Source organism: Epinephelus fuscoguttatus, linkage group LG10 (genome assembly GCF_011397635.1).
Source record: "Epinephelus fuscoguttatus linkage group LG10, E.fuscoguttatus.final_Chr_v1".
Classification (NCBI taxonomy): Eukaryota; Metazoa; Chordata; class Actinopteri; order Perciformes; family Serranidae; genus Epinephelus; species Epinephelus fuscoguttatus.
In genome coordinates, this window is record NC_064761.1 from 37,756,031 (window position 1) to 37,781,442 (window position 25,412).

The 25,412-nt window shown below is 40.8% G+C and overlaps 1 protein-coding gene across 1 annotated transcript in view; it reads left to right on the forward strand.

The window, feature by feature from the left end:
• Nucleotides 1–25,412, forward strand: part of tprg1 (tumor protein p63 regulated 1) — a 55,300-nt gene that overhangs the window by 4,537 nt on the left and 25,351 nt on the right. Inside the window, exons 2-5 of the mRNA XM_049587959.1 lie at nt 15,053–15,203; nt 15,435–15,818; nt 19,401–19,492; nt 24,886–25,062. Coding sequence (XP_049443916.1) covers nt 15,053–15,203; nt 15,435–15,818; nt 19,401–19,492; nt 24,886–25,062 — 804 coding nt within the window. The remainder of the gene's footprint in view (nt 1–15,052; nt 15,204–15,434; nt 15,819–19,400; nt 19,493–24,885; nt 25,063–25,412) is intronic.

Genomic DNA, 25,412 nt, shown 5'->3' on the forward strand with positions numbered 1-25,412 from the left:
CAAAACATTGCAAGGTTGACTTCAGTACACTCATGCAGCTCTTAGCCCTGTGTGATATTTGCACCATAACTGAACTCATGAGGATCACTTGAGGTTTAGCCCCGTGGGGAAAAATGCTTTGCATGCTTAAATGTGGGGCATGAGGAGGAATTTGCAGTGAAAGTCTTGTTTGAACTGCTTGTATCCTCCCTTCTGCTGTTATGATTTAATACCGCGCTATCTATTATTACCCAAGTGGTATTTACACAGTCTTGTACCTCCAATGTCTGCAAAGCCTACTCTCCAACTTTGCATACTTAGCTGTTGCTACAGTCGGTGTCAGCGTCTGGAACTATGTAAACATTTTAAAATGCGGTTCTCTGACACTGATTCAACCTCTTCTTGAACATGCCAGTTTACACTGTGAGATTTTAATTAGTTTTTATGCTGCATTATCATCCATTGTTTGTCACTGATTTTGCTGACCACCCATGGCCGGAGTAACAAGCTCGAGGAGCCACAACTGACTGCACTCTGTGCATCATGTTTGAGTATACATTCACTTTATGGTAATTTGATCAAATAAATTCATAAGTATTGAATTTGTAAGCAGACCGTCTTGAAGAGCGGAACCACAACATCAGGTATTTAAAAAAGGCCTCCCCCAACTTCGGGTGATTTTTAGAAGAAGAGGAGGAAGAAGACACACAGGCCCGAAATACACACACATGCACAAACAGGACCTATACATGCATTAAATGGAAGGATGTCAGAGTGAGGGGGCTGCTTTGGACAGGCACCCTGAGCAGTTGAGGGTGTGGTGCCTTGCTCAAGGGCACCTTGGCAGTGCCCAGGAGGCAATCTGGCACCTCCCCAGCTGCCAGTCCATGCCCCATATTTGGTCTAGACGGAGACATGAGCCAGCGATCCTCCAGTTCCCAATCCAAGTCCCTACGGGCTGAACTACTAACGCCCATTTCCCAATCATATTACTATTACTCACCCTGACTGACTCCTGGGACCTGTTTACACCTGGTATTAACGTAAGTCCTGGGTGATCAACTCAGAAGTGGACAGTTCTAAGTGCAGGTGTGAAGGCATCTTCCTTCAGCAAAGTGTACACTCAAGTGTCGTGGGTCATGTTGAAGGACAGCCTAATCAACTGACATCTTCCTCCTCCTTGTAGGCCAGAGTCTGTTCTCATTCTCATGCCAACGAAGCATCACAACCTCGTTTCTTCTTATCGCTTCTCCCGAGGTCTTTGTCCGACCTTACCATGTGAAAGCCAGCGATGGTCGCGATTGCGTCCGAAGTATGTCACTGCAGTCGTGTCCTCCTTCCATTCCATTTTCAACCACTTATCCGAGGCCGACTTGTGGGGGAAGCAAGCTGAGCAAAGTACACAAAGTATATTATGTGATTGTGGCATACTGATGATGACAAGACTCCAGGAGCTATGTATTAAACAAATAAGATATAATGTGTTAGTGAGTTTGTCAGAGATTTTTGAACTTCGGACAAAGGCAGGCAAGTGTCCCGTGCTTCTAGTCTTTAATCTAAGCTATGCTAACTGCCTCACCTTGGGGCTTACATGTGGTGTTACTATGTTCTGGCGTCCAGTGGCTGGTCGCAGTGACCTCCTGGAGTCTTGTCATCTCTGTTAAGTTGCTGCAACTTAACCTAGAGGAGCTGGTGTATTTTTAAACTCCACCTACGCGCTCTAGTTTCATACCTGACAGATAGACATAAGAGCATATTGATCCTCTAATCAAACAAGAACGCAAATAAGCATTTCCCAAACTATTCCTTTAAACAAAAGAAACTTTTAAAATATACTTTTATTTCCCTACTTGCTGCTTTTCAAACGTGTACTACCAGAAGCACTCAGCTGTAGTTTAACGTGCCGTCTCTTAACCCTGAGTGTGAGTTTATGAACCAGAAGTCAGTCATGTGAAACTCTGTCGCAGATCTTAACGTAGAGGGTCAAGGCCTCGAACCTTTTATCTTTGAGAAATGACAGCGACATGTCACACTGATTTATGTGTGTACTATCGCTTTCAGCCTCGCCAGGCACTGGGCAGACTCTCCTGAAGCTCTCCATCACTGACCTCAAACGTCCCTGTGAACCCAACCTGACAGGTCAGGTCTGGGCCTGCTGGTCATAACGGCCAAGGTCAAGTGAAACAGTTGTCTGCACTCATCTGGAAGTGGAGCCTGTGGGCAGTAAACACTGTGGTCAGCTTACGGTCAGTATGTGCGGCGCTCCCACGCCACATCATTGTCAACTCAAGACAACATACACTGGTCTCCAGATGCACATTACTGTCCGGTAGAGTTAAGTAAAGTTCAGTTGAAATGCAAAAGTTAACTTCAGATTAAAACTATGAAAATGGCTGTCATGTAAGTTTTGTAATAACATTCAAATCATCAAATTCATATGGATGCACTGACAACAATGCACCTTTATTTTGTTTGCTCAGTCTTGTTGTTGCGCTTGTTTTTCTGTTATGTGTTAATCAATGGTCAAGGATTAAAGAGAGTCTTAAAGGTCCAGTGTGTAGGATTCAGGGGATGTATTAGCAAAAACATAATATAACATAATTAGTATGTTTCCTTAAGTTTATAATCACCTGAAAATAAAAATCGTTAGAAATATATCTACATAGAGAGTCCACCATGTTGCACCACCATGTTTCAAAAGTAGCTCAGAACGGACGAGCCAAGTACTGGCTTTAGACAGAGCATTTGACCCATGCTTACAAACATTTTGGAGACAGGAAATTGATGACTCAGATGGTGAGGTGGAAGCCTGATTGTAGAAATTGTCGAATATTTTTGGCTTCTGTTGGTACGTACATTTTTAGTATGGATCCTACGCTCTGTTTTATAAATGAGACCCCTGGTCTGTTTGTTTTGTAAAGTAAGAGACCTCTGCAGATAATTCAGCGTCTGGTAAAAACCTCTTGAACAATGAACACTGACTAACCGAAGTTTATGTTTGGCGCATAGAAGAAGTTTCAGCTGGTTGCAATCTGCAGTCCTCACCACTAGATTCCGCTAAATTCCACATACTTCTTCTTTAAAGGGGAACTCCAGTATTTGGAGTTTGTGAGTCTAAATGATGCATGGGACCAACATTTTGAATTGGTACAGTATTGAGCGAGACCGCTGTAGCCAGCAGGGGCGAAACAGGCTGCAATGTAACAACTTGGAGCAGGTACGCCCTGTTAATTTATGTCCTTTAAAAGTGCTTGTGTCTGCCATTGACTGGCTCAGATTGGTATTATAAGTTTCTACAATGTTGATGAAAGAACCCTTCAGAAAAATGAAAGATTTTTCCGTACCTTTTGCTTGTTTCATTCTGTTTTGTGTCCAAGTCTTGCTAAAGGAGAAGTCTCATTCTGAAATCTTGCAGACTTTTTCACATCCTTGAAATCAGCTAAATATTCAACCATGACTTTGAAAATCTGTTAGATAAAAGTAAGATGAGCTTTCTGAACTCCAGCATAATGAACCATTAGTGGCACTCCTCTCTTCAACTCTTACTCATGTTTCCAGTGTTTTCTTGTGAGGTTTCAGAACAAGATTTTTCGTTAGCGAGAAAACAGAACAGACCAAAATAAGTGAAAGGTGTGGAGAAAATGCTTAATTTCTCTGGAGTGTCCTATTCATAATATTGTAAGATACTCATAATAACAATCCAAGCCTGCTCGTACATCACATTCCCTCTCCCAACTTATAAAATACTGACGCTTGGTCTGTGGTCATAAAAGTTAAACTATGATGCTCTGATGGTTTTTTGACGTTCCGTGATGGCGTGTCATTTTACGCTTGTTACATGGGTCTCCCAGGTGAAAGTCCAGAGTTTGTTTGACCCCTCCAGGTTAATTCCCACCCGCCCTATGTGGACTTTCTTGCTCTTTATACCACTGCAGTTGTGCAAAGCATCAAAAAACTCAGCTGCCTTGTGTATCTCATACTGTTGCTAAAGGGTGCCTTGGTGCATTACTATCTGCTGCCGAGGGCCGCTGATCAAGTGTTGTTATTTTTTGAGTTGGGAGTGAGACCGGTTTGGTTAGTGGCAAAAAGAAGCACCTTTAGTGGACGTAAATTAACAGCGCACAAATGCCCCAACGGTTACTGTTTTGCAGCTGCTGGCTGTAGCGGTCTTTCTCAATACTTGACCAATTAAAAACATTTTGTTCCCAGTAATCACTTCGACAGAAAAATATGGGAAAATGGAACAAAATAGGGTTCAAGTTGAAAAAATTGGAGTTCCCCTTTAACACAGAGTCAAGCCGTTTGCCACGGTGGGCAGACTTGAAGTCCTCTGAGAAGCTTTTCAGTGGGCTAAAACATTGAAGGTTAGGAGTTTTCCAGCTCATCAGGCTTTAGCTGAGTTAATGAACCCTCATGGCCCAGCCCCCGCGCTCTGGTCTGAGCATTACTCACGGGCTAAGCAGGGGAAAAAGAAGCTGCCAGTGTTGCTACGCCTCAGCAAGCCACTGCACACACGGATCATGACTGTGGAACTTACAGGGTCACAAGGGTCTACGCAACATCTGCTGATCCCGTGTGATATCTCAGGAGAGTTCAATCAGGCTTTGCAGCGATATGGATAAACAAACACAAACGTGCTGGGACATAATTGAATTACTTCCATCCACCAAGAACATTGAAGATGAAGGCTGGATGCCCCTGGACATGTTTGTGTGTGTGTGTTTGAGCTGTAAAGTCAACTGATGTCAGCTCGCAGAGGATCCTCTGGCCCAGATTCAACCAGCTCACGTTGGTTTCCACAAGTGTACAACACACCCAACAAGCAATATTATTTAAATTTATTAAACATTTCTTCCTCTCTTTTCTTTAATAATTCTTAATAAAATTTCCCAAGTGATATGCAAAAAAATCCCAACAGACAGAAAAAAATAACACAGTTGAGTACACAGAATATTTTTGCCCTCTGACACCCCTTCCAATAATAATGTAAAATAATAAACTATCATAGGAATTTCAGAAATTCATTTCAGAAACCAAAAAAAGAAAATTACTCATAGACATCAAAATAATAGTGATACAGCTTCTTCACAAGATCTTAAAGGAGTAGTTTGATATTTTGGGAAATTTGCCTAAAACCCTTTATGCTTAGCTTAGCAATGAAATCTGCCTACTATCAGCTCTAAAACGTACTAATTAACGTTACATCTTATTTAATTTGTACAAACACTTAAGTGTAAAAATGACAATTGGTGTGCCTCGACCCTTTTTAATAAATAGTCCCTTCATAACCCCACCTTTTTCCCAAGTGTTGAACTATTCCTTTAAAGTCCTGACCGAGAGACACTATCAGGGCCGTTTCATAGTCGACGCAAAGGCACGCTGATACGAACGCATTGGGATGCATTAAGACACATTGGCTGCCATGATGCGTGCTTGCATGTCAAAGTGTGTTGTCCGTTTTTTTGATATGCAATGCAGCGACGCGTGTAATACCATGCGTTGCCGGGAACTGTGCATTGGTCCGACAGCCCATTGGTTCGACATCCCATTGTTCCGACCATATTAAACCCATTGTTCCGAAGTCCGTTCTGAAATCATCATGATGCCCTGTAGTTAAGGCCTGGTTAGGTTTAGGCACAAAAACCACTTGGTTAGGGACAGTCGGACTGATGGGATGTTGAACCAATGGGCTGTCGGACCAATGACATGGACCCGCGTTGCCAGTGGGGGTGATAATGCAAGCGATGTACTTGAAATTAACCACTTTTTGTTATTCACAGAAGAAGCAGGTATGAAATATGGCGGGCGAGGAGGAAAAACTTTGCGCACTCGTACTGCACACCCTCATTTATATGACAGTTCTAGTGCCCTGCACACAGTGTGTTGCTTGCGTCCTTTGCTTGTGTTGCGTGTGTCGACGAAACGGCCCTTAGTCACTCAAATATTTAACTGTAGCAACCATAGGATTTAAAAGATGTTCACATTCTCCTAAATTATGTTAAATTTACTTTTCAAACTCGGATGCTTTCCATGTCTCATTCGGAAGTGGAGGCTATTTTTTGTATTAAACCTGCACAAATCTGTTTGGCGACTTGGGAGCTCTGAAAATGCTCACAGTTTGAACTTGAATTTGATCTGAACATCCTCATTGGCTTTTCAGGAAGGAATTGTAAAATGTAGAACAAACATCTTTTTACTTGTAGGTTTGATTTATACTTGTGGATTTGTAGCTGTAAAACTGGGATTCACACATACAGTCGAGTTCTGTGTGAAGTTTTTTTCACCCACAAATAGTAACTGTAAATTTTAGTGCAAATCTTCTTCTTTATGCACCCACACTTTGGAAATTATTTGTGCAAATTGTTTTCATTTGTTTACATAATGGCACAGTGGTGCAGTGGTTAACGTTGTCATCACACAGCAAGACGGTTCCTGGTTTGAGTTTGCATGTTCTTTCCATGTCAGCATGGGTTTCCTCCATGTGCTCCAGCTTCCTCCCACAGTCCAAACACATGCAAATTAATTGGTGACTCTAAATTACCTGTAGGTGTGAATGTGAGTGTGAATGGTTGTCTGTCTCTATGTGTCAGCCCTGTGATAGTCTGGTGACCTGTCCAGGGTGTACCCTGCCTCTTGCTCATTGTCAGCTGGGATAGGCTCCAGCTCCTCCGCGTCCCCTAACAGGATAAGCAGTTACGGAAAATGACTAAATAAATGTTCACATAATGTCATGCAGAGCTACAAATTACCTTACGGATTCAAACATTCATTTTTTCCAGATATTTTTCTACACATCAAACATTTGAATTCATTTGATAAAAATGTTTTTACACACTCGCACATTTGAATTTATTCATACAAAATGTTTTCACACATTCAGTTATGGTTATTCACAGCTACAATACTTTTGATCCTGTTTTATTTCCATACTTTAGCAGCTAAACTCAACTATGTTCACCTGCTAGTGCTGTTTGGTGCTGGCAATGTCGTGTACAGCGTGTTTAAAGGGATTTTTTTGCTGAAAGCAGCTGCCTCTCCCACTAAGAGAGTAGTGAGAGCGGCCCAGAACAGTGACGTTGCAGACCAGAAAACCAAAACAATGAGCTGAAAGATGCTAAAATGCTCCATAGAGCAGAGGGGAGCTGCAAAGACATCACTATGAGCAACCTCTTTTATGTTGCACATAGTCCTTTGATCAAATTTATTATAGCAGCTTTAATGTATAGTTAAGTATCAGTTGGGGTTGTTTTGGGAGCTTTTGTGTACTGATTTTTGAAGAAGCTCCTCTTAAATTTTTATATGTATAGTGTAAACATACATAACATGATACACGACGTTGCAACAGCAAACACACAGAAAACAGTATGAGATTCACTTCATATAGTCACTGATGGACATTAACTACACTAAGCTCCAAAGACAAACACATGCTGCACTATTACCCGTACCATTATAGAGCACCACATCCACTGGAAATATGACATGTATTATTTAACCTATTATTAATTCATGGTAAAGTCCATCGGTGATAAACATATATGACTTTGGAGAGAACCAAAAAACTGCGTTGAGAGACTGAAGCATTAAACTTGAGGAGATACCAACTGAGACGCTTACATCTTGGCAACAGTGAACATTTCCAGTTATGCAGTGTTGATTTACTTGGCCTAGATACAACAATATGGATTATTCTTATCCTCGCTTCTCCGAATGATGTGATGCATCACGGGGCAAAAGGGTTTCTAAGTTCACCGGTTTACGTAAAGCGTGTAGCAGCAGAAATCCAATGTTATGCTGCTGTCATGCTGAGATATTTCCATAAAACTACCACCGGGTCTGTGATTCAATTATGGTCTGGTCTTTAGTTTGCAGTTATCACAGAATCAAATAAAGGAAAAACAGCGAGGAGATTTACAGATTTCATGGAGATTTTGAAGAAATTCCAGCTTCTTGCACCAGTGGGTCTGTGTGAGTGGAGGAAAAATTTAGAAAATTCATTATTAACCCATCACTGAAGCAAAGAAGCTCTGGCTTGATTTGAAGTAATTACTTGACTGCAGATCAAAAAAAAAAAAAAAAACTAAATGAGATGTAGAGTGAAAGCTACTGGCCATTCACACAATACTAAAGAGCATTAAAATCTCAGCCTGCAGTCCGTGGGAGTAGCTAAGCAACCGTGCAGAAAGAACGCCTTTAGAAATCTGTCTACATTTCTTTGACGGCTGCAGATTACAACTGGATTGGTTTTAAACTTCCAACAAGGCGCTGGAAGAGCTCCCTGACAGAGTTGTGATTGGGAATGAGTGGCCTTGCAGTATGCTATGTCAGAAAACATTAGCTTACATGCAAACTGATGTTTAAATGGTGATGCTATTCAAGGATTTGTGGGAGGAAAAAGTCTTATTCGCTTTCAGTGATCTGGTTCATGCCACAATTGCTTGATTGTGTTATTGTCCAGTCGAATCATGAATGCCATTCACTGGTATTTTAGGAAAAGATGTCAAGACAGGAACGTAAGCTTGAGAGAGGAAAGCAAAGGGAGACAAATCTTTCATGAACAGTATATTTAGTACGTTGCACAAATCTGTAAGGTTAATCTAGGCAGCAGCCGAAATCATTATTCTTCAGTCTTGATCCTGTGCCAACACAACAGTGATAGAAATAGATTAATTATTAGATTAGATTAAACTGTACTGTAGAGCAAAGTGCAAGCTCATAATGTTGGAGGGTAACCATTCGATTTGATATTTCTCTTTGGTTGTTAATGATTCTGAACTTAAACTGGATTGTGCGAGTTTTGTACTTTACTTCCCTATAAAAATGCTCCTTGCTCCAAAATAGACACAATATCTTTATTATGTAGAAACACAACATCTGCCACAAACTCCATACATCCTCATAACTTAAGGACAGAATAGGTCATTTGCCAGCGACTCCCAAAAAGACCAACCTGGTCGTACGTACAAAACATGAAATGTCCCTGACATCCTAATACCGCATTATGTGGTGGTGGCACGACCATAGAAGCAGTGCCAGTGGAACGTCAATTAGGATCCCTTGTTGTGGTGGACATACTAATTCCCTGGTTCAATGTCATGTAGTGGGTGGTGGTTAATGTTACGACTGGATAGATGGAATAAAGAGCAAGAGGTCAAAGTGGTGGGTGGGTCAAACAAACACAGAACTTTCACACGGCAGACTGCTGTTTGTGCAACACATTCTCACTCCAACCTCGTCACATATGGACGTTAGATCATGGACTTTCCACGTCCAGATACAACGTGCAAGGTACCCTGGGTACGTTGGTTGTTGACATTCTGGGACATCGTGTCAAATTCTGCCCGTTACATGCATTGTCCTCTTGACTGTTTAGTCAGTACAACACGGCAAACTGACGTTTTTTTTCCTCCAACAACAAATACACGTGGTTGGGTTTCGGAAAAAACAACACGTGACGCGAACACCCCTCACTCCCTCCCTCCGCCCCACTTGGACTTTTGCTGCCTTAAATTTGGCTCTTGTCCTGCCGTGTTTCCCCATGATGCTGCTGGGCGCTGTTAAACTATAACAGCAACTGGCTGCGTAGCATGCTGGTGTTAAAAGGACAACTTTTTTTCATCTGTGTCTGACGCCCCAAGAGTCGTATTTCAACGACTTAGGAGTGAGACCGGGTTGGTTTGTGTCCTGTGTGAAACTTAAGTCAATGTTGACTTCTTTTAACTTAATATACCTATGTCTTTTATATAGTTACAACACATTACTTGACGTACTTACGTCACGTAATGCATCACACGACATACTATCGTCCCATTTGTAACAATACGTAACATACGTATTTATGTCACTGTATGATGTCTTTTCATCCAGTAAGTAACATAGTAGTCATTTTCACCGAAAACATCATCTTCTGTTAAACCTAACCAAGTCGTTTTGGGGCCTAAACCAGAGCCCCAGGAGGCATGCCAGGCTTTGAAGCCAATTTTCATTGTTGCCCAACAGTGGAATAACACCTGTAACATGATGACATGTAGCCCAAGATAAGACTTTCCCCCACAGACTAACACTGGGAAATAGGCATTCATTTTTTTTTTTTTGAGCGTCACAACTCTCACAAAATCTATGATTAGCGGAGTGCTAAACTGGAAGTAGCCAGCTCAGCTGACAGAAGTCTGTAGTGCGCCTACTCCATGGGCCCAATGATGCGGAAGCAGTGCCGATCATCCTGGTAATTTTATATGAAGCAGTTGAACTTTTTACCTCCATGTGTCAGTGAGCATCTTTTATAGGAACGAACCCCACCTGAAACACTTTACCTAGTTCTCTTTATACGCCCCGTATGTAACATAGTTATTTAAACTGAAAATATGATCTTTTCCTAAACCTAAACAAGTAGTTTTGGTGCCCAAACCCAACCTTGCTGCCATTGCAGTGTTCAGAGGTTGTGTTCATTTCACATATCTCTGTGAGATATCATTGAAAACAACATATGTAACCATTAGAGAGAACCGGTGACAGGCGCACATACTAATGATCGCAGTTATGTACCAAAACCAGTGATTCGGTTTAGGCATTAAAAGCACTTGGTCAGAGTTAGGGGAAGATGGAGGTTTGAGTTAAAGTGATCTCTTGAAACACTGAACATGGAATCTGGCAGGAGCTTTCGGGAATCTGGGATTACCATCTGGACACGAGCAATCAGGCTGGATGGATAGGTCAAACAAACACAGGACTGTGACCCAGGAGACTGCTGTTCGTGTCCCGGGTGAAACCAAAAGTCAGTGTTGAATTATTTTAACTGACATACTAAGGTCACATTACATAGCTACGTCCTATTACTTACCACATTACATATTGACAAACATGTGTATTTTAACCCCAGCCATGAACTCTTTTTTTTCAACCTAATCAAGTAATTCCTTTGCCTAAATCTAACCAGACCTTAACTACAGCGTTGTCACACCATTAAACTGCAAGACAAGAATAAAGTGGCTGGCAAGAATTTCTGAAATCTAGGGTTACCATCTAGCTACAACCACCCCAGCCTCCTTCCCATGTGGACCGTGTGGCTCCTTATATTATGCCACCTGACTTCCTCCTTTGTTTCCAGCAAAATTACTAACCACTCGAGGTCCATGCCCCAAAATAAATGTAAATATGGGTCATAATAAGCTGCTTGCACAGATGATGTATATGGCAGTTTTTTGGGGGTGAAGACAGGTTCACATTTTAGGTTGACAACATTTTAATGTTTAAAAATATAATTTCTGCAGTGTGTGATGTTGTTTCCATTCATCATGGTATAAGCCTTTTTGCTTGTCCCTTGTTAATATAGGCCATTTACATTCAATGTAAATAACCACAATGTCACTAAAGAGATTTGTATGAGGGGAGTTAACCTACAATCATTGATATCATTCCAGAGGTGCTCAAACTGGCAGATTACATTCAACTGTCACCCCTCAGTGGTAAAACCAGTTCGCCCTGATCGTGCACATTTTAGTCAGTCTGGTGATTAGTGATCTGACGCACACAATGCAGAGGGATCCTCTCAACATGACAGTACATGGACTGATTCCAATCTCACAGGAATAGTTCAAAACGGCATATGTTTTGGCACTGGGGGTAAAAAGCTCCTAAACAATTTTTAAAAAAAAAAAAAAAAAGCTGTTGTGTCAAAACAATTACTTATTTACCCGCCTAAGTCCATTACTCAGTCTTTTAGCTCTGTTTTGGGTCTTAACTCCTGAGACAAAATATGTGTCTTAAGCTATCTTGATTAAAGTTTTCACCGGCTAGTCGTTAACTTTATCTGTCTGTCTGTCTGTCTTTCTTTCTTTCGTTTGCTGCCGTGCAAAAAAAGGGCTTTTTTTTTGTTTAATTAGTCGCCTTCCGTAAAGTGCTTGATGCTCATCAGTGTCATATTTTTTCTAACTACTTATTTTTTCTAACTATATTTCAACATTACTATCCTCATTTTTTATGATCACGTTTTTTTTATTTAGATTCTTTAAAATGGATTAATAGTAAATCATATGTACATTGCCGCATCTAATCCATATATGTCTATATATTTTACAAACTTTGCATGTATTAAAACTCCAGAAGAAAAAAATGACCTATTGTCTAACCCTTCAAACAAACAAAACCATACAGGGATACAGGGATAAATAAGATGAGAAAATGAATAACAACAACAACAAAATGTCCATCCACAGGAAATACCATTACAACTCTGTTTGTCATTTAAAACACATCAGGTAAGTAATCATAAACTGTTGGTTGGAATGTAACTCTGAAAGAATCTTATTTAATCCTCAGTGTAGTGTCATTTCATTTGCATCTTATACTGTGTATAGTCCATGTGACTGACAGATATCAGCACACAGCAGAAACCGACAGATATCCTCCTGAGACCTGAATTTTTGTTTGGTATACATTTTTAATTTCTCCTAGCTATCTGGGATCAGTAGGATGTGATAAGTAGAAAACACAAAGATTGAGACGTCCCAGTGTCCTGCAACAACCTGATTAGTAATGTGTTCGAATGAGTACCTCCTGATTAACAGTGCCTCAGCTTGTTACTGGTGCTAAAATTGGTCAAATGTGTTGCCATATCAAACTACAAACTTTATTAATCATAAATAAACAAGTTTCAACCATAAAATGTGATCAGGTTTTGTCCACTTTTGTGTCAGGATCAGCTGCAGACTGACTTGGCAGAGATGGCTGCCATCTTGTTTTACATGGATTAGTGTATTGTGGTCCCACTTCCACTAGATGGCATAAAAAAGTGTCCACGAACGAGGACAACAGGTCCAAGTTAAGAAGAATGAAGAATGAGGTCAAGTAAAGCCAAAATGTGATGTCCACATATGAAGACATAGGGTCTCAGGAGGACATTATGTGGCAAAAAGTATGAGGAGATCCCTGATACATACTTTTTGAAATAAAAAAAATGAAAACTAAACAAATTCAAAACCTAAACATACACAATGCGGATACATTCGTTTTCAGAATTTAGAATCAGAAATACTTTCTTGATCCCTATGGAGACATCGTGATTCATTACAGTCACTCCAGTGTAAAGATTAGAAAATAATAGAAGTATTGAAGTATGTAAATATAAAGCAATAGACAAAATAAAAATAAAAAGGCGCATTAAAATAAACATAAAATGTGCATTATGCTACAGTGTTTAACACTAGTATTTAAGATATTAAAATTATTAAAAATAAAATATATATTGTCCCTATGCTGAGGCTGTAAGTGTGAAAATTTTATGTGCATTTTATGCTGAATAAATATATACATTCAAGAGGTGTTGGTGAGAATTAAGTCATATATGGAAGAATATTGCACAGGTGAAGTATTGCACCCAGTGGGTAATTATGGATTATAAATGCAGTAGGTGAATAAAGTCCAGATGCCCGTTTGACCAGCACATGGTGGAGTGGGTGGGAGACATTGTCCAAGATAACGCTTATCTCAGAGAGCATCCTCCTCTCTGCTGCTGCCACCAGAGAGTCCAGCTCCACCCCCATGATGTTACTGTTTGTTGGCATCAGGAGCAGCTGCAACAGGCGTCATGCACGGTTGGCACATGTGTACTTTTTCCCCCTGTACCCACAAAAGCCACAAAATATTGTGAGTAGGAAACACAGGGGTGATGGGAAACAACTCTGTACTGCGCACTTGAAGAGAATCACTAACGTACAATATCAACGTGTGGTGATGGGTCCTCGTTCATTAACTAAACTTGTGGCACTATTTCAGGGCTGGTCAATGCTTTATTTAATTTTACATTGTGCAAGAGTGTGTTTTTGCTCACAGGGTCCCAAGTTCAGCATTCTGTTTACACACATCAACTCTCCTCTTGTGTTTGTGTCAAATTTGACCTGTTTCATGTTAAAACATTTCATAAATAAACTAACCTCTTTCTTAACCTGTATGGAAATGGCAGTAGTAGTCAACTACAGTTGATTTCTGAACCCTTAAATATTAAGTAATTATTTTTCTCTCTCTCTCTTTGTCATCTTTTGTTTCTTCCTCTCTTTGATTTATTAATAAATTGGTTGACTAATTCCTGTTATTTTGAATTAAGCTGAACATATTTGGGAGTTGTTCTCCATACAATGTAGAGCAGAGTCATGATTATAGTCCCATAACACCTTAGCCTGTGTCACGTTAAGCAAGCACAGAGCTGGGGAACGTCTTTGTTAATCTTCCTATTACGTGCTATATAGAGCTGGGGAACATAGGACCCTGGAAATGGGTCATATAAACAGTGCAGGCAGTGCGATTGCACAATTCCACTTATCCCTAACAGGATGAGCGGTTACGAAAAAATGCATGAATGAATATTCTTATTTTTTCTTCTGTCAGTATCTATCTAAAACAAACGTATATGCTTTTTCGATATAAGCTATAAACTATAAATTTACTATAAAAACGGTTCAATTAAATGATTCATTTCTTACTTTCTTTGATTGTTTTGTCAGATATGCAGTGATGACTGCAGGGTAATGTGTATGTTGATGTCGCTGACAATACATGCATGATAGTGGGCACCAGGGCCCGTCATGATAGTGTGCACTGGGGCCCATAGTAACTTCCTTTCGCCATTGCCTGGAAGCATAGGAACGACCCCCACTGGGCTCACACTGTGCATACAAAGTTGAAGTTAATCAAACTGAGGGGGGGGGGGGTCCTCTCAGGTAAATCCAGCAGGTTTTAAATGCACTCACTGACAAACAAAAAGAGTGAATTAAGCACTGTGTGCATGGAGTTAAAGCCATCACCCAGTCTCACAACATTCATAAAAAAACAGTCCAGTTCAGTATGAAACCAGTCCCACACCAGCAGATTAGTATGCATAAAGTGTTAGTGGTTTTTCCCCACTGTAAATCAGACCAGAGTAATGAAAAGGCCTGAGTGTTTAACTGAGATTATCTTAATTTAGCATACAGTATTAAACCAGCCACAAACCAGCACCTATTTATAGACCAGGTGCAGTAAGTGTGCAGTGGTTCATGGTTCAGAGTAATAAAAAACATCACGTCTGTGTGTTTATCAGACGTGCCCTCTGCCCCGTGCTGCTGCTGCTGCTGCTGTGTGTCCGCCCACTACAACAAACAAACTCGGAACAAGGAAGTTATGCACAGGTGGCTGCTTCCTACTTATTTAGCGTTACCTTTCAACACCTTCTGCGACATCGATCATCACCGGTAAGGAAATCCCTTTTATTAGTGTCACTTTGACATGTTGAGTCTAAAGGATTTAGTGTTTAGAGGAGTAAATCTGTGAGGAGCGATTTAGTTTCGATTCTTGGGAAGTTGTGTAGCCATCAGTCTGACAGGTTGTACAAGCCTCCCTGCAGTGGAGTCAGAATATACTGTATAAAACTGTTTAAATTGGGACTTTATGGACTTTATGAAGCGCTGCTTTATGTTTTAAAGAGCTCCGTCATGGCTGAAGTTGAGGAGGAAGTAGCGCCAGGTGAAGAGCAGCAGCAGGTGCTCAGCTCTTCTTCACCCGGCGGACCGGAGGACAGTCATCCGTCTGTCCTCGCAGTGGGCACGGGGGAGCAGCAGCAGGTGCTCAGCTCTTCTCCAGGTGGACCGGAGGACAGTCAGCCGGACAGTGCCCCCTCAGAGGGCACGGAGCAGCAGCAGCCCAGCTCCTCCTCTCCAGGTGGACCGGAGGACACCCAGCCGGCTGTGCCCGCAGAGGGCACGGAGGAGCGGGCAGCGGAGGTCGGAGCGGCCCGCCCCCAGTACAGTACCATCTCCGTGGAGTCATCCCTGACCCACTTTAAGATGATGAGGTTCTTCGTGTTGAGGGTAAAGACCTTATTTTATGTCACAGCGAACTTCACGCAGCCGTGTTTTGTTGGTGAAACAGAACATTTATGCCGGTTTAAAAAAAATTCACATGACGTATTTGAAATTCCTGAAAATTCGTGAGGGTTAGCTTAACGGTACTTTAAGCTAGGTGCAGCTTCGAGCCAGCATACTTGAACGTTGCTAAAATGTTTTGGCAGCTTTATATTTGTGCTCCACCACAATTCAGAGACAATTCTTATTACATTTAGTTGGCAGCAGTGGTTACTAGTATATTATTTTATTTATTTAATTTGCCAGGGACCGTGTAGAACTTCAAATGTGCATGTTAGCTTAGCATACCAGAGTTAGCTTAATGCTAACGGCAGGTCGCACTGAAAACACAGATAAGAAGTTTCATGCAAGACATCCGATTAGGTTAAAGCTCCACTTGGACCGGTAACTACACCAAATTGATCCTTTGAAATGGCCGTTTTGCGCAACATTTATTTTTAATTTTAATACTTTAAATTAATTTTGTTGATATTAAATCAGCGGTCACTGAAGGGAGCAGTGTGTAGGCTTTATAGGATTCAGTGGCACCAAACTAAGCACAAAAAGTAAGGAAATTTGTGTTTGGTAGATTATTTCTTTGTTGTAACAGCACTTCTCTGCAATAAGTCTTATACTGTGGGAAAGCCTGTTTATTTCCCTTTTTAAATCGTGCCACATTTGTAAGGAACATGCATTTGTGGGATGAGCAGCAGAGCTGAGTTTGTGGGTTGCGCCCATGAAAGATTTGCCAAATCTTCTCTGCCAATGCCAAACAGCTTTTTAGGTTTAGATGAGGATTGCAGATTGTAACCAGCTGAAACGTCTCCATGTGTAAAGGGTGAGCTCCCGGTTATGATTCCTTCAGTGATCCTTGTTCAACAGGCCTGTACTAAGAGCCAAATTATCTGCAGAGGTTTCTTCCTCTCCAAAATCAAAGGATAAAGTAAAGTATCACATCGGAAAATTATGATGGAAACTAGAGATGGGCGATCTTGTCCATATCCTATCGTCCTATCGCCATCTAGTGAAATCGCTGATGAACGATGTCATCGCTGGGGAGGGGGGGGGTCATTATGCGTCGCCGCTGAAACGTTCACTTATAGCCTCTGTTTGGCGTTTGAGCAGCTTTATAAAGCTCTTGAACATGTAATGGCTCCTTAATTAGCAAGCTGACTTTACATAGACGGCATATCTTTTCAATTTCTCCTGACATTGTGTTGTTTGGTTTGTTCACCACTCCGCAACATGCGCGTTAAGGCCCGAACATACTCGGGCGGAACATACGTGGAACGGATTCCGCGGAGGTCCGCGTGGACTCAAAGCGGACGTCCGCAAGCCCTGTGTGCGCAAAGCTCAGATTTTACGACCGCGCGGATTCCGCTCTGCGCACCAGTGGCTGCTCGGCATGTATTTTTCACATCGCGGGGATTTTTCACGGACATTTTTACAGGAAACTACAACAAAAAGACAAAAGACATTATGAAACAACCCTTCTATCGCCGATGGGCGATCGGATCGCCCATTGGCACAACCCTAATGGAAACACCAAAATTTGAATTAAAATTTCCTGATTCGCACAAACCAAAATACGCTCGCTTTAGCCGGGTTTTGGTTGATTCGAAAAAATGTTGATTCGCAAAATGGGGGATGGAAACAGTTATGTTCGAATTAAGTCTGAAGTAGTGCACCTCTCTCCATGGTGATATCCACACTCCGGGTCGGGAAGGCGGTAATGCATTTACAAGCTGGTTGCCAACCGCCAGAAAACGTAGAAGAAGAAGAATGCCTGACTTGTTTAGTTTCCGGTTCTGCAGAAAACTCACGCGAGTTCGTAGTTTTGACCAAAGTCCGTACATTTAATGGAAACACACAGGATTCGTATTTCTTTTAATGCGCATTTCCCAATGATTTGAATCACTTTTGGATGGAAACATAGCTATTGTTTCTCTGATGCTGTTTGGCATGTCAGAGACGAGCACCTGTTAACATGTGCCCACCTTTTTTCTGAAAAAGACATTCAGGTGTTTTTTTCCTCTTCAAAACAAACAGGGTAGGTTCATTAACCTGGTAAAAACAATGAGTAAAGTGTTTTGATGTTCATTGTTGAAGGGCCACTAGCATAGCACACGCTAATGTGCGCTCACCTTTTATCTGATAACTTTAGATTTAGATGTTCAGGGGTTCATTTTCCTGGAGCTGAATTATCTGCAGTGGTCTCTTCCGCTCTAAAAAAACAAAACAAAAAGGACCGGGCGATTTAAAAAATGCTGAGTAAAGCAGTTTCACGTTACAAGTCAGTGTTTTTCCGACCCTGTTGGGGCCACTAACTTAGCTAATGCCTGCTCACCTTTTTTCTCTGAAAACCTCTGGAGCCTCTGGATATTAAGATCTAGATGCTGCAGATGTTTATAACCAGGAGCGGAATTCTCAGCAGAGGTCTCTTCCTCTTGTAAAAAAAAAAAATAAAAAAAATAAAAATAAAGGGCCCAATGATCTAAACCACTAAGGGGTTGCGAAGTGGTTGCTAACTACAGTGGTTGAAATGAAAATGTAAATGGCCTTATCCAGAGCTAGTGTTTGGTTTGTTCATTTTGTTTTATTGTATAACACAGTGGTGCAAAATGGCTGGCTTCATGGACAAGGACTTGCCACTGTGTAAAATACTGAGCAATTCATTTTGAAACAATAACTGCAATCAATACATCTTCTTTTGAGACTTTAATGTAAAAGGCTGTTGTCGTTTGCCAGGCTGAAATATCCACTGTGTCAGTATATGAGTGTATATTGACTCATAAGCAACGAGAAACTGCAGTACAGAGATGCCTGAGAGATAAACGTAAGGTCATTGAAATGCAGTTTAGTGTGTTCAAAAGAGAGATACACTATGTTATACAGTCAACTAAAATAACACCACAAATCACAGCCTCAAAAATGTCTTTAGTGAGAAAGCAATACTGATATGACACAGTGTCATCAATCAATAAAATGACAGCGTCGCCATCGTAGTGTCTGTTACAGGCCTGGATTGGATTGCAGTGGGAAGTCGTCCCATGTTGCCAGGCTGGCTCAGCAGCACCAGGCTCAGATTAAAGTAAGATTGTCAGGAGCCCTCAGTATGAACTCCTAATCTTTTTAACTTGCCATTGAAATAACAAAATTTGCAAGGATAGAACTGCATGCTATAAAAATGACAGTTTGAGTGTGGATTGCATTGGAAAACAGAAATGCTCGTAGCTGACAATTTGGATGTGTTGTGTATTATGTACTGAGGCTTTCTCTTGTCTTTTCAAATACCTGAGTTACTCAGATTTATACACGGAAGCTGCACGCTCAGCTTTCTTCATTTGCAGTCATTTTCATATGCAGAGGCTTCATGTTTTTGTTTATTGTCATTTTGTTTGACGCACAGACGCGCTGACATTTTGTTGGAGTACCAGTCCCAGCTGTGCATCTGCCTCAAAGATTACCCCCCTAAGCTTTCTGTGCACACATTGTGATTGTCACAATGGAAAATTAGAAAGTGACACCCGTGCATTTCTGTCTCCTCAGCCTGGCACTCTGAATCAGGCCATCAAAGACATTGAAGCTCTGGTGGATATGGAAGTAGATGGCAGCGTTCACAGCGTTTGGCTGATGACAGAGTGAGTTCTTGGCATTTTTGCTTTAAGAAATTCTTGCACAATGAATTGATTATCAGATTTGTTGCTAATGAATTTTATTTCCATCAGCTAATTGTTTCAGTTCTAGTTGTCATGTACTTTAAAAAAAACATTCTTGTGTGCTGAAAATGACATTATAATGTGTTTTGCTTATTAACAATTGCTTAAAAATATTAAATAGGGGATGATGTATATTTAAGTGTTTTTTTTTTTTTGTTTTTTGTTTTTTTTAAACCATCTCAACCCACTCACAAACCTGAGGCACAATGGGAACAAAAATGACATGAAATAAAATATCAAAATACATAAATAAATACAAGAATAAATAAATGAATAAATACACAAAGAGATTGTTAAATAATACAAAAATAATTGGATAAAAGAATAAACAAATGCTGAAAAAAATATGTAAACAGATAAAGAAATAACTGAAATAAATAAGTGTAGTTGTACAAAAATATAGAAATAAATTTGAGATATCTCTGTCATTTATAATTATAAACTTTTATTTGTGCATTTATTTTTATTTCCTTATTTATTTCAACATTATTTATTCAGTTTTATTTATGCATTTATTTATATCCAGATTTAGTTATTTCAACATTTATTTATTTCAGTATTTATTTTTTTATTTTTTTTAATTATTTCAACTTTTTTTCCCCTGTATTTATACATTTATTTATTTCCACATTTGTTCATTCCTGCCCCAGCATAATCACATAGATACATTACATTGATCATTAATTTAGCCTAATACTAACGTTCTTATCAAACTTAACTTCCATAATATCACAGAAGTCACTGCAGAGGTAGTGAACTAACTGCCTCGAACACAGAGCAAAATAAAGTGACTGCAAGACATTTACCAAGTGCACTTGCAGATGTCGGGTCGTATCACTCCTGCACAAGCTTTCAGGAAACATTTAAAAGGCTGGCCATGTGAGAATGAATAATACATCCCAGTTATGCAGCTCTGTCCAACACACGTTAACGTTTGTCCTACATTCAGCCCGCAGTTACTGTCGCTACTGGAGCCGCTGTAGGATTTCTTGCAACATACAGAGTGCGTTATATGGTAATGCAGTGACACTGTTACTGGATTTCCCCAAGGGAGGCCGGTGACTAATGTCAGAAGAGCATGAGAGATTCCTCAAATCTGGCTTTGGGAAGCATTGTCGCTCACTTAAGAAATTCATCTGCTTTTTTATCTTGGCTGAACCTATTTGGTTTTTGATTATTTCATGGATTTATTATGTATTTCCACTTTGTTTATACATTCTATGGGCTCATGTTTATCATAAAGGACTTAATCTTTACTTGTTAATAGAGTAGGTGGTTTTATATATGCTGAGAGTTAGATAAGAAAATTGATGCCATTCTCATGTCTGTACGCTGAATATGAAGCTACAGTGCAGCCAGTAGCCAGTTGCCTCACTCCAGACCATTCCAGTGTGTTGTTGTGTCAAGCCAAGTGCCAGCAGCTTGTCAGACCACCCACAGTCCCATCCTGGATCTCTGTAACACCTCCACGACGCTGTGCCCAGTCAAGGTTAACTCATTTCATTAGCACAGTCAAAGCTCTTCACCCACACCTTGCCCATGATGCCTTGGCTGTTCAGTGAACTGTCTTTTTTGGCCTGAGGCTGCCAGCGGCAATCAGGAGTGTTTCATTTGGAGTTGGCCACATGAACCCGGCTCAGCGGGCCGTAGAAGGAGAGCCACTCCAAGAGAATCCATGGCAACATAAGTTAGTAGTGTGTGGAACAGAGAGAGAGAGTGTGTGTGTGTGTGTGTGTGTGTGTGTGTGTTGTGACTTCAGGACGGACATTTTTGAACACACTTATGATGCATTTGCACTGCATGTCACGCACAGCTCTGCTCAATTGGACTTGCCCTTTTTTGGTTTTCCATTAGCGAAGTTAAGGATGCATTGGATTTTTTTTTGGTACCACCTCTGTCAAGGTTCAAGTGACCTGAGCCGAGAATAGAAGGTAGAGTTAAACCAGTGGTTTCCAACTGGTGGGTCACGGGCCCATTATGAATGGACCGCAGGTGACTCATCATCGTGTCAAGTACAGTAAATTTTTGAAGTGCCATTTTCTGCTGTGGAGTGAGTGACTAACCGACAGCTCCTTGACAGAGACAGCAGCCTAGCTCAATGACATAAGTATGACGCTGAATGACCTCGAACTAATGGCTAAGGAGAAATTTGGACCCTCTGGCTGCACCAGTCAGGAACCACTGAGTTAAACCATGCAGACAGTGAATTGAGCAGAGAGAATCAGCACTTGTGCAACATGGGACATCCCACACAAACCCACTATATTCAAATAGTCAAGCTACTGTCTGCTGTGACTACGACATTTTATCCATTCAAACCAGATTTCTAAATAAATGGCATCCTGCAAAACTACGCCGTGCTCAACTGACGAAATGCAGACATTTGTTTGGGCCACTGAAGACAGACTCCCAGAAAGTGCGCCGGGCTTTGAAGCTAATTTTCGTAGTGGCCAAATTGTGTAAACACACCATCAATTGATGCCCCGTGGCCCAAAAAGACTTCTTGTCATTGACGTAAGAGGTGCCTGTAAATCAATAGATACTCTTTTTTTTAGCATCACAAACCCCTTGAAATGACTCTTTTCACTCTTGAGATTTGGTCCATTGAGTCCGCTTACATTTGTAAAGTCTAGAAGAGCTGCATGATTGAATCAATTCATCCCCTCTGAGGTTAGAAAAGTGCTAGTCTCTATATACAGACTCTACATTCAGTGAATGTAGAGTCTGAAGGCAAACCCTGGAGATCTTGCCTCCGGAAGAAGAGCGGAAGAGCCCTGGTTTCTGGTTGTAGGCTGTTTGTAGTCTGCGTGATATTGACCAATCACGTTTGAGCCGGCTGCAGTTGTTGCCAGGTTAAATGGTCTGTGCGGTGAACTACCAAGGCGGAACATAATTGGTGTCACTGCAAACTCTGAATCCATCACAATGGTTCAGCATATTTACTTATATATAAACGGAAGTCGGAAACGGAAATTTGCCTCCTCCGCCCAAATGAAACCAGAGTGTCCCCCAGAGGCTGTATTCGCCGTCTGCCGGAAGTCAGACGCCGAATACAGCCAATGGGTTCTGTGAATGGAAAAGTTCTAGACCTCTCCATATCTATCACACACTGATATTTACAGATAAAGAGAAAGATATCTGTTGGCTGTGATTGGTTGGTCCTCGTTACGTGACGTGGTGCCCTCAGCTGCATTCCAAAAATTGAACTAAGTTTATCACAGGACACAGCCATTGCTTCCTGACAAATAGGCACTCAGGAATGCATGCCATGACAGTGTTGCTCTGGTGTTTGAGCATGCCTGCCACGCGTCTACACTAAAGATAATGAATGTGAGGGTGCATAGTTGAAGATGATGCCACGGCAGTTTCACGCGGTGCTGCTATGGTGATCAGCTAAGAATCCCCTCAACACTCAGGGATACTATCCGCAGTGGAGAACAAAATAGATAAAAGGACCTGGTACCAAAAGTGAACTGAGTCAAGTCGAACCATGTGTTGGAAATGAGCCTGTGACTCCGCACCAGCCAGTTAGAACTGAAGAAGCTTCTTGGATGAGGCGAAACATCTTCAAGAAACTCAAGCAAATCCAGTTGCCTACGATACAGCACTTAGGATCACCATGACCTGAATGACAGAGAATCTTCACTGACACATTGAATATGAGGCATTTGAGGGCAGAAGAGAAATCAGACTTTAGTTTGTTGCTTTAAAGGTGTTTCTCTTAACTTGATTTTTCTTTCTTTCTATCCTTTTTTGTTGGAAAAATTTAGCGACTTAGAAATGCTTGCATGCATATTGTATGATCTTTGCCAAGGGCATTTTTGGAAATTGTGAAGCTTTTACTCTACATAATTGAGCAGCTTTGCTTTACATGTTTTTTGTATTGACTTCATATAACCTCCTGCAGAATACTAACATCAGAGCTGCACTTCACACAAAAAGACTCAGATACACGTAGTGAAAATCCCTCTCTACAGCTGTGGTTTCCAACATAAGGGTTGGGACCCCCACAAGGAGTCACAAGACAAGTATGAAGCTATTAGATTAGCGGTTCCTAGTATTTTTTTGGCTTGTGTGTGTTTTACTCTTGGCAAGAAAGCAAATAGGCATCTTTCCCAAAGTGTTGAACTGTTCCTTAAATCCTCTTGTGACCCCTTTGATTTATCTCGTGACCCCTTGTTGGGTCCTGACCTTTATGTTTTCAGGGCTGGGATAACAGGATAGGAAAGCAGAACAAACATTTTGCTCCTACACTAGATAATAATTGTCTGTCAGATGTTTCTTTAATCTCTGTTTTGTTCTTCTTAGTTTTTACCTCTGAAATAAAAGTATGTTTTGGTTGAACTAGTTTTAACTGGTGAATATATGCAGCTAGTAACAAGCTGTTGTAAATAGGCATTGTTTTGTTTTAGGGGTCACAAGCTAAAAAGATTTCAGACCTATTAACACTTTAACCAACTTGTTATGAAATAATAATAAACTGGCAACCGAGAGCGTGTCTACTCCTTAGATACTGTATACATGAAGACATGAAGGAGTTAAAGTCGTCAGACGTGTCACACATTTAGGAAAGTATATATTTTCAAAGACACTCTTGTGGGGTCTTTAGTCTTGATTCCATGATCATATTTTATGTGCATTTTATAGTATGGCATTAAAAGAGCTTTATGGAAATACAAAAAGTTCAACAAAATCTTCTCAGTCATGCAAGAATGTTTTTACGCTTGCTTGAGGTGGTGTTCGCCTTTGTCAAACAAGACTTGCTGTGATAAATAGGATATGGAAACACCTTTGCTGACCAAGTTCTGACATAGCAAACATTTAACTCACACGACTTATCAGCTGTTTTTGTTGGCGGCATCTTTATGGATGGTGCTGCATTAGAGACGCACTGATCTAGCTTTTTCAGTTTTGATACCGTAAAAAGACAGAGGACTGTCTCTTTGGAACAACCATGCAAACCTTTTTGTAATTTGTACATTTCTATTTATTTTCTATGATGCTTAATCTTGAAACTTAGGTCAATTATGCAATCTTTGTTTTTCCTTTTTTCTTTTATGTATTATTGCTGCTATTTAATAGGGGGGGTGTCTCCATTAGCTGTTTTTGGCTTCTCACCTCTCCTGCACAGTTTTTAAAATTCTCACTGTCTTTTCTATACACATGCATGTGCAGATAAATAAACTGAAAAATAGAGCAACTTTGGTTAAGAATTAAGTGACCCAAAAACTTCTGTTTCAAAATTGAATTGTGGATGCCAGTAAAGGATTTTTTCTACTGTAGGTCTGACACACACTCTCTGGTTGTTGTTTTAGGGTGGATCACTGGAACAATGAGAAAGAGCGTCTTGCTCTCATCACAGACAACTCTCTCCTGGTCTTCAAGTACGACTTCGTCATGTTCGTCTGTGAGCAAATCCAGAGGATCCCGCTGAACATTGTGGACCGCATCTCCCATGGCAAATTCACCTTCCCACCAGCCTCCCTGCTCAAGTGAGTCTTCCACAACCCTTGTTTAGTCCTTCAACAGTTAACTTAAATCTTCTATCCATAAACCTGCAGCTTTAACCTCACATGGCCTTAATTTGGAGCAGTAAATGATCACCAGGACACTGCTGACACTTCAACTAACAAGGTAGCTTTGGTATTTTTTTTAAACAGGACCCTATTTTTTTTGTGGTTTTGTGTCTAAGTGACCAATAAGAACAACAATTTTTGAAATTGGTCCAGTACTGAGTGAGAGTGCTGCACCCAGCAGTGGCGAAATAGGCTGCAATCATAGAAGGCTGAAAATCACAGGACATGTCTGTTCTGATTATACAAGTCAGCAGTGTAAAGCTCAA